General features: G+C 35.7%; 1 protein-coding gene across 1 annotated transcript; it reads left to right on the top strand.

Annotated features, from left to right (window-relative positions):
- Nucleotides 1–1,890: 1,890 nt before the first annotated feature.
- LOC133781969 (dicarboxylate transporter 2.1, chloroplastic-like) lies at nucleotides 1,891–5,237 on the top strand. Its single transcript, XM_062221095.1, has 4 exons — nucleotides 1,891–2,909; nucleotides 3,484–3,797; nucleotides 4,110–4,558; nucleotides 4,888–5,237. The coding sequence occupies exons 1-4, from the start codon at nucleotides 2,082–2,084 to the stop codon at nucleotides 5,001–5,003; spliced, it is 1,707 nt and encodes a 568-aa protein (XP_062077079.1). The 5' UTR covers nucleotides 1,891–2,081; the 3' UTR covers nucleotides 5,004–5,237.
- Nucleotides 5,238–10,070: the final 4,833 nt, after the last annotated feature.

Genomic DNA, 10,070 nt, shown 5'->3' on the forward strand with positions numbered 1-10,070 from the left:
ACCAGGACTCTGGTAAGTGAACCAGGACATTAGTAAAGAAACCCGGATTAGACTTCCGGATAGGGCAAGCCTAGCTAGCCCCAATGCTGACCTGTCCCCATGAAATCCGACAGTTGGTCTCCTCAACTAATTTACAGAAAAGGGTATGCACGGAACGTACATTGTTCATAGGGAACACTACGACCACTACTCTAACAGATCCTGTCCCTAGGATCCCCTTAGAAGCCCACACAGACCCGTTCACGCTAACGTACAATGGGCAACTGTAAGGCTTGGCCATGCCTGAGCCGACCTAATGGGCCTAGATTAATTACATTTTATTATGTAACATTCTTTGTATTATGACTCCATTAGCGAGCCAACCGTGATTACATCCCTATTGAGCCAGGATTAATCCGGCCCAAGCCCACTGCGCTTGACTGCCTATAAATAGGGCCAATTGTGCACTGTAGCGGGGATCCCATATTTTTCTTTTGTAAGCAATTACTCTGCTAAAACTTGTAGAAAATTCCATTGTCAAAAACTCTCTAAGGCCTAATATAACTGACTTGTGAACTAAAGCTTATTAATGCCCCAACCACGTAAAAACTGATTGTTCATCTCTAATTCTTTCTTTTCAGCTCTTGCTTCTTAATATATTTCTAGTTTCCAAAAAACTCGCTAAACAAAATACATAAAATAATTTTATAAAAGCAAGTACTTGTCATGAGTTATATTGTTCTAAAAAAAAGCTATATTGTAATCCTTAATAAATAAAAATATATAATTATATGAGTTGTTATTCAATTTTTTTGTTAATATTTATGCCATAATTACATAGATTTTAATAAATATATATTTATTTAATAATTGTGATCATTATAATAATTTAAGGGGGTGTTTGGTATGAGGTAAAGTAAATGTGAGAATGAGTAACTAAAATCCTTCTTATGTTTGATTCAAATTTTAATGGGGTAAAGTTAATAATTTTTATGTGAATTATGAATGTATTTTAAAGGTAAAGTTAACCTTTTTGTACTCAAAAATTTAATGTTTTCTCCATTTTAAATTCCTCTACACTTTCTAAGTCAACTCAATTACTCAAAACAAACACTTAGAAAATTTTCTACTAGTCATTTGAAATGAACAATATTAGTGCACTATTTTTGACATTTGATAATTATAATTATACGACGATATATATTATTATAATTATAAAAGGGATCTGGCCAAATTTTTAAGAAATTATAACTGATTTACTATGTACTAAAATAAATATAATTTTTTCTATACAGCTGCATTGTTAAAGTAATTATTGAAAATTATTTCGTATATATATTTTATGAATATTAGGACATCTGGTCCAACACCACCACATGACATAGCAAAGGGCGATGGAATTTTAGCAGCACTCATATTTTTTTCTTCTATAAAATAGAACAGTGAGTTAGCACGTCAGCACGAATGCCCATTTCTTTATTCTACTTTTTTTTTTTAACTGGTATTCTATTTATTATTGTGAAACCAAGATTTCAATCACATTGATACACATGGTCCGTTGTGAATCTGAATCTCTGATTGTCGAGTTAATTCATTCTGACTCTTGTACTTGTGTGTGGACCATCATTTTTGGCTACTCCATCCGTGATAAAATAGGTTCTACCGTAGCTTACAATTCTCCATTTACTATTATTATTAATAATAATAATTGTAGGAAGGCCTTTCATTTTATTTTTTATTTTTTATTTTATCAAGTAACGTGAGAGAAGATCCTCCTGCTGAGAATCCAACACAGCCGCACATAAATAAATAAAAGAGAAATTTGTAAAATAATAATTAAAAATATTATATTTTAAATTAAAAAATCAAAATTAAAAATGATTGAACTCCCTCCTCTCCTCTCTTCTCTCCCTCCTCTCATCACAAACACACACAAAAAACAATTGCTTTTTCCGCTGCTTTCTCTGGGAGCTCCTCCGCTCCTACTACTACCACTCCTCCCCTGCTCACTACTATCATAATTTGCTGAAAAGCCCTTTCTTTTTATCAAATTCTCACTCTCACTCCATTCTGAGTCATTTCTTTTTCTTCCAGCTCTAACCATGGGGAGTTTCGCTCTTCACTCTCTCTCCTCCACTTCTTCCTACTCTCTCTCTTCCCGCTCCACCTTGCTTCGTTATCATCGCTCTCCTCCACCCGCCATCTCCAAATCCCAACTCTCCGTTTCCTCTTCTCCCTCCGTCTTGACCCTTCGATCGTCCACTCTCTTCTCCCCAACCAAACCCATCGTCTTCTCTCCCCTCCGCAAGACCCATCTTCAGATCCAAGCTGCTGCTGCTGCTGCTTCTTCCTCTTCTTCATCCGTAAAGCCGTCGCCATCGCTGCCTGTCCAAGGTGCGAAGGTTGTTCCTCTGATCATTTCCATCGCCATTGGAGTCGTGGTCAGATTCTTCATCCCCAAACCCGTCGAAGTGACCGCTCAGGCATGGCAATTGCTGGCGATTTTTCTTTCGACGGTGGCCGGTCTGGTGCTGAACCCCTTGCCGGTCGGGGCTTGGGCGTTTGTAGGAATGACGACGTGTATTGCGACGAAGACTCTGCCGTTCACGGCGGCTTTCGGCGCCTTCACCAGTGAGGTAATGTGGCTGATTGTGATTTCGTTCTTCTTTGCTAGAGGGTTTGTGAAGACCGGGTTGGGCGATCGAATTGCGACGTTCTTGGTGAAATGTTTTGGGAAGAGTACGTTGGGATTGTCGTATGGGTTGACGGTTGGGGAGGCCTTGATTGCGCCGGCAATGCCGAGCACGACGGCGAGAGCTGGTGGGGTCTTCTTGCCTATAATTCAGTCGTTGGCGCTATCGTCGGGGAGTAAACCCGGTGATCCTTCCAAGAAGAAGATTGGTGCTTATCTGATTCAGTCCCAGTTTCAGGTTAGTGTTCTTGCTCTCTCTTAAACTTTTCTCATTGAATTTTATGTTTTCTCCATCGGTTTCTGTCTTTTGTTGATTTACAAATGTAGTTCATGATTTGCTAATTTGGTGTTACGAACACTTTGTGTCAAGGAATCACCATCTGGAAATCCCAATTGAAAAATGAAAAATTGAATTGCTATTAGATAGATTGATTAACTAAATCTGTATAAAGTAAAGAGGTATTGGGGTAATTCAAGTGGGTTAGCCTCATGATTTGCTTTCATGAGGTTAGGATTGGATTCCTTATGGGGACTTGTCTAACGTTTTGCTAGTGTTCTTTTCTCTGTCAAATATTACAGAATTCAGCTGGAGGACCTGCTATATTGATAAAATATATGTACTAATTGTACCGCAATTCACTGTATGATTGATTATAATATGAATGAATCCGCTCATGTAAGGAGCCACAGATCTGTTAAAAGCTGGATGGTTCGTCTGTTATTAGCATATGATTTTAGATATTGAACTATACTAAGCAGGTGTTATCTGATAGTTGTGTTACATTTACTGATGTTGTTCTGGTTTTTGATAGGCTGCTGGTAGCTCTAGTGCGCTTTTCTTCACCGCTGCGGCTCAAAATTTGTTAGGCATTAAATTGGCTGAGAAAGTTGGGGTGGTAATTCCAAACATTTGGATGACTTGGTTCAAGGTTGCCAGTGTACCTGCCATTGTTTCGCTTCTAGTTTCGCCACTAGTTTTATACATAATTTATCCTCCAGAAACCAAGGACACTCCTGAAGCCCCTGCTATGGCTGCCAAGAAACTGGAAAGCATGGGTGCTGTTACGAAAAATCAATGGATTATGGTTGGTACAATGCTTCTTGCGGTATCCTTGTGGGTCTTTGGGTATGTCCTATGGCTTTTGCTTAACTAATTTTAATCTGTTCATTACATGATTATGTCATGATACCATCAATTTGAATATTTGGTTTTAGCTTAGAATTCTTACAAGTACACTCGGTGACAGAAATATCTCAATATGTTTTATATCTTCTGTACGCTATAGTTTTTCACTTCTTACCATTGGTTTTTGTTTTCTTTTTTTATTCTCCACCTTAATTGTGCTGAGCATATTTTACTATCATAAGCAATGCACTAATTGACTATTTAAATCCATGTTGGTTTCTGATTCACAGAGTTTATCTGGTATTCTTGCAGAGAAACTATCGGCATACCAAGTGTTGTGGCTGCAATGATTGGTTTATCTATACTTCTTTTGACAGGAGTCCTTGATTGGAGTGACTGTTTAAATGAAAAATCAGCATGGGATACCTTGGTATGGTTTGCTGCTGTAGTGGGTATGGCTAGCCAGTTGACAGACCTTGGTATTGTATCTTGGATGTCTAACTCCGTCGCCAAGTTCCTCAGCTCCTTTTCTTTGAGCTGGCAAGTCTCATTCGGTGTTCTTCAAGCAACATATTTCTTAGTTCATTACCTCTTTGCAAGTCAAACGGGTCATGTAGGTGCTTTATATGCTGCTTTTCTCGCTATGCAAATCGCAGCTGGGGTGCCTGGTGTGATGGCAGCATTGGCTTTATCTTACAGTACAAATCTTTTTGGTGCTCTAACACATTATAGCAGTGGACAAGCAGCTGTCTACTATGGAGGTATGCCCCTCATTATCTATTTTAAGCATAAGTAATTGTTCTATATTGGTTCTCATTTCAATTTTTCCTGTGCTGTTTCTCTTGTTATATGTACACACCACACACACATATATATATATATTTCTGTGCGCATGTGTGCATAGTTCTTGATTGTTTTTTTCTGCTTTAAACAAGTTAATTTTCAGCTTTAGGCCAATCATTTTAATCACAAAACAATCTTAAGTGATCATCCGTGGTATCTTTTGTTGAAGGCATCTGAGAGTTGATATCTTCAAAATGTCTGTATTTCTGTCTTCTGATGTTACTTATTAATTTTTTTGTTTCAACAGCTGGTTATGTAGACCTGCCTGACGTATTCAGAATCGGGTTTGTGATGGCTGTAATTAATGCTCTCATCTGGGGTGTAGTTGGATCTTTCTGGTGGAAATTTTTGGGACTCTATTGATTGATTCCAAAGTTGTTAAATAAGGGAATGGTCTCCACTGTTGTATAATAATGTCATTTTTCAGGTCAGTGTTGACTGTGGAGATCATCTTTTTGTCTCAGAGAAAGCTTTTCGAGGTTTAGCTTTCATTTATTGCCTTAGCCTTTTTCATAGTTGCATTGGTTGCAGTGACGTTAATTCAATTACGAATTTTTTCAATGAAAGCCAAAAAATAATAATAGATTAATTTTCACATTTTTTTCTTTCTCTTGCTACATGTATTCGTTATTTGGTATTCTTACATGAAGGGATATTATTATTATTATTATTATTATTATTATTATTATGTTCTTAGTGCCTTTTCGGCAGGCATGCTGGCCTTAGGATTTTTCTATTTTGTTACACTTGTATGTTCATTTCTTATGGAAATAATTCCTAAAATTATTATTTTTAGTGCGGTTGTAATTCCTAGTTGTTAAACTCTTCAGTTATCCCATTTCAAAAGAAAAAAACTCTTGAGTTATTTATTAAGTAGCAATACACGGTCAGTCCCGATATTAAATTGAAAAAATCTTTAAATTCTATTTATAAAATTGATGAACCGTTTTTTATTTATTTATTATATTATTAATAAATAAATAATAAAAGAAAAAAATTGGTCTGGAGTAAAGAAGAAAAAGTTCCCACTATTCTCTCCACCTTCCTACTTCCTATTCTGACCACTCTCCACTTTTATTTTACCGTAATGTAAAATTAACTACTCTCCACTTTCGTTTTACCTTAATGTAAAATTAAGTCTACAAAAGAGGGGAACAAAAATCAGACAAAAAAGGAAAAAAAGAGAGGAGACAGAAAAAAAAAAAAGATAGACATTTTCCATCTGGAAAGAGACAAAGAGAAAAAAAATCAAATTACAGTATTTCTACAAATTGCTTAAGGTTTGACAAATAAATATCTATCCTTAAATTTCTTTTCTTTTTTGGCTTTCTCTTGCTTTATGATGGAATGCACTCATTTCTCCTCATCTACCAAGGAATGCACTCATCCTTAAATATAAGGAATGCACTCAATCCGCACTCATCCTTAAATCTAAGGAATGCACTCATTCTACCATGAACTTACGGAATGCACTCATTTCGCCAAAAAAAATATCAATGGATGCACTCATTCTTAAATCTAAGGAATGCACTCGTTCCACCACAAATCTATGGAATACACTCATTACATTCCAAATCTATAGAATGCACTCATTTTGCTCTTAATTTTTTTTTTTTCTAAAAAATAAAGTTGGACTATTATGCTGTCAAAATTATTACAAAATCTTAATTTTGATTAAGAAGCAATAAAACAAGATTGGTGACCAAATTTAATACCTCATGACAAAGTACCAAATTGAAAAGCCACTAAAGATTTCTAAGAAAGATTCAAAACCAAAGAATCATAATATATAAAACCCCATTGTAATAAAAAAAATCAATTCATATATAATGGGACAAATAAAACAGATGAGGTATATATATATATATTAAGTATTTGAAATCTATGATATATATATATAAGTTTGTAAAAAATGACCACGAAAGTCTGTGTACAAATTTATATATAATATATAGTTCTTTGACTTTCTGCACACCCAAATATCAATATACATATTATAATTAAATATATATATATATATATGGGAGTATATAAAGTGGCGTGGAGTTTAATTAAATCATAATTGTATAGTGATTTTGATTATCAGTTCCCAACGCCATAAGTCAAAACAAAACAACAGATACCTAGTCAAGAAAAAAAAATGGAATATATTTATACATATTGGACTGCTATGTTGGTTCCTAAATCAATTCGCAAATACATATATTCATATCTATGCAGGAAGAAATTACAGAGTTGTTGTATACATATATATATATATTAGACCGAAAGATAATATATATATAAATATATGTGAGTCTTGTTATATATAGATAAAAAAAAGACGAAGAAAAGAGAGGGTCTTACGATGAGCTGAAAAAAATTGTATGTGCTCTGTCAAAAAAATTGCGGTAGTAGCTTCGTCTTCACTTTAGTCATTGAATGGACTCAAATATATAATTAATAATCAAATAATATATAATAAAAATATCTTGAATTTGAAACCAAATTTAAATTCAAAATTTAAGATATTTATATTATTTGACAAATTCAAAACATAAAACAGTCAGATTTCATTTCAAAATTTTAAATTCAAATTAAAAAAAAAAATTTAATTTTAAAATAATGATATTATCTGATATAAAATTTTAGATTATTTCCCACAAATTTTGGAATAATCAATTAAAATTTTGATTTTTAATAATCTCTTTATATATAAAATAAATTATTGAGAAAAAAAAATATAAAGAGATTTTAAGACATAAAATTGTCGCCAACATGATCAAATTTTAAAACCATACAAAATGGTACAAAATCTCAAATGAGCTCACCAAAATCAATTCAAATGATGAAATATCATTCTGAAATTTCAAAGAGGTCATTTACCTCACAAAATCTCAAAAAATGGTTATTTTACCTACAAATTCAAAAGTGCACTAAAATTTAAAAACCATAATAAATGGTATCTCAAAAAGGAGTCATTCACCTTTTAATTATCAAAGCATCATAAAATCTTTGAAAATACCGGAACTACGTTTGACTTGATTCCTAAAAAAGGATACGTAGGCAGCTTAGTTGCTAAGACTAAGTGCAGTTGCCAATACCGCAAAATGGTATAAAAACACAAATCTCAAAATTCCATAAAAGGTCATCCACCTAGGAATTTTTCCAAATTTTCAAATGGCAAAGAATTCCTGAAAATGGTTATATACCGGAATTCTTATATTCAAATTCTAAAATATCTCAATCCGAACTATAAGTGGCTTGATCCTTCACAAAGAAGGTATGTAGGCAACTCAGTTAGCCAAAATTATTGAGTTCAGCTGCAATTCCAAATGCATCTCAGTTCTCCCTAAATTGTTTCAAATTATTTAATATCATCGTAATTGAAATCAAATGGTATTTCCTTTAAACAAAAGGATTGTAATTAAGAGGTTATTCTTATAATCTCGGATGGGTCGAACTTAAATAAATAAAATCTTATGCTATAAATTTGACATATGTGAAATTGTGTTTTGCATTTATTTTTAATTTTCTAAATATGAAATTTTTGCTTAACATAATTTTGGCACGCCTAGTGGGACCCATTCTCCTTTTCATCTCCAACTATGATGACTATTCTTGAACTTTAAAATTTTGGTGCTAATTTTGTTTACCCTTTTCAGGGGAAAAATGGCATCATAAGTGACCGTTTACTTCCACAAGTTACCAACGACCTCTTCTAACGCAGGAGAGAAAAGAAATCGCTTCCTAGCAGCATTCTAAATTGATCGGGTACCCATTTCATGTAGTGTACCCAAACCTGTAGAGGATGTGAAGAAAGCTACACTAGCTAGAAAGGGTGGAAAAGGAAAAGTTGTGAAAGATGTCTCTAAGACTCAGCAAGCCTTGAGAGGTAAATCCGCGAAAGGCTTTAAAAAGAGGCAAACCCAGTCAATGAAGAGGTCAATTTCAAAGCCTATTAAGGCGGAAGGGAAGCCAACAACGAATGGTTGTCCCATAACTACCCAGAGGGAATGGGGCCAGGAATGTTTCATGATTGGTTCCATCCCAATTTTCTTGGCCACTGTTGCTTCAGTGATGGTTATTTCTGTAAAGGAAACCGAAGCAACACTGGCGTCTCAAACTCTGAGAGGCAGGAAGGCAACGAGAGGCTGGAAGGGGACAACAACATCACCCTCACCAAATCCTCTTGAAACACGGGAATTAATAAGGGATATGTCGATCAAGCCTATGATCGTGATACCTGTCAACCGCCAAAGACAACAGGGGGCATCTGTTGAGAACAACGAACACCCTTTATTACGTCTAAGACTAGATGAGGGGTGTATGACGCCTTTCACCCTCTCAAAGAAGGCTAGAAGTGACAATGTATGGGTTCCCAAAGCAAACCCTAATTCGTTCCTAAAAGAACATGGTGAATGGATGTTCCTTAAGGGATATCGACCAAAGAGTCACTTCAAATGTCGAGCCTACATCCTATACGGGACCTGTAACTCGATCGAGAGCCCGTGCCATGCGTTCAATTCCCGTTCAGGAATCGGCGAACCCCCTTGTTCAAGAAGTTAAGGAAGAGGGGAGTTGCACATCTGAACACTCTCTAGAAGACACTCCCTTTGTCGAACAGAGTAAGGGGGTGTCCGATGACCTCATTACTCAGTTTGAAGCACTAACCATTGGCAATGATAAAAATATGCCAGTATTAGTAACTGGGGCAATCAGTAGTGAAGAGAAGATTCTGGAACTTCAAAGACTACTGGCTGAGAGAGATGAAGAAGTAGCCCGACTCTCAACGCAATTAGCTCATCAAGCTAACGTGAGACAAAAAGAGAGTGAGATCGGGCAAAATTCCTCGTCTTCAGCACCGCCCGTAGGCAATACACAACCATCACCGTCTGGTGTGCAACCACCACTAGCCGGTGTTCAACCTCAACAAGATCTAAAGGCTCTTATCATGGAGAGTATTCGAGAATACCAGACTGCAACAAATATGCCGATTCTGGGATATCATAAGCCATACCTGGCTTACTATGACCAAATCCCGTTTCCACCAAACTATGTTAAACAAAAGTTCGAAAAGTTTGATGGAATTAACGATTCTCCCCATGAGCATTTGGCATATTTTACTTCTGCATGTGGTGAATCTGCCCAATCAGATACACTATTGATTAGACAATTCGTGCAATCGCTAAAAGAGGCAGCGTTCACCTGATACACTCAATTGCCCCTAGGATCCATAAATACCTGGGACAACATGCAAAAAGCCTTTTTGGCACAATTTGTGAGTTCAAAAAAGACCATAAGCATCCATGACCTGGTGGAAACGAAGCAACGAGCCAGTGAAAATTCCAATGAATTCATAACCAGATGGAGAAATCTTAATCTTCAATGTCCAGAAAGGTTATCAGAACAAGCTGCGGTTTCGATGTGTGCTAGAAACCTCAACCCTGA

The sequence above is a fragment of the Humulus lupulus genome, chromosome 6 (genome assembly GCF_963169125.1).
Source record: "Humulus lupulus chromosome 6, drHumLupu1.1, whole genome shotgun sequence".
Taxonomy (NCBI): Eukaryota; Viridiplantae; Streptophyta; class Magnoliopsida; order Rosales; family Cannabaceae; genus Humulus; species Humulus lupulus.

Coding starts and splice junctions, on each gene's coding strand:
- LOC133781969 (XM_062221095.1), top strand. CDS start 2,082: ATGGGGAGTTTCGCTCTTCACTCTCTCTCCTCCACTTCTTCCTACTCT. Junction 3,798..4,109: donor GTATCCTTGTGGGTCTTTGG/GTATGTCCTATG, acceptor GTATTCTTGCAG/AGAAACTATCGGCATACCAA. Junction 4,559..4,887: donor AGCAGCTGTCTACTATGGAG/GTATGCCCCTCA, acceptor TTGTTTCAACAG/CTGGTTATGTAGACCTGCCT.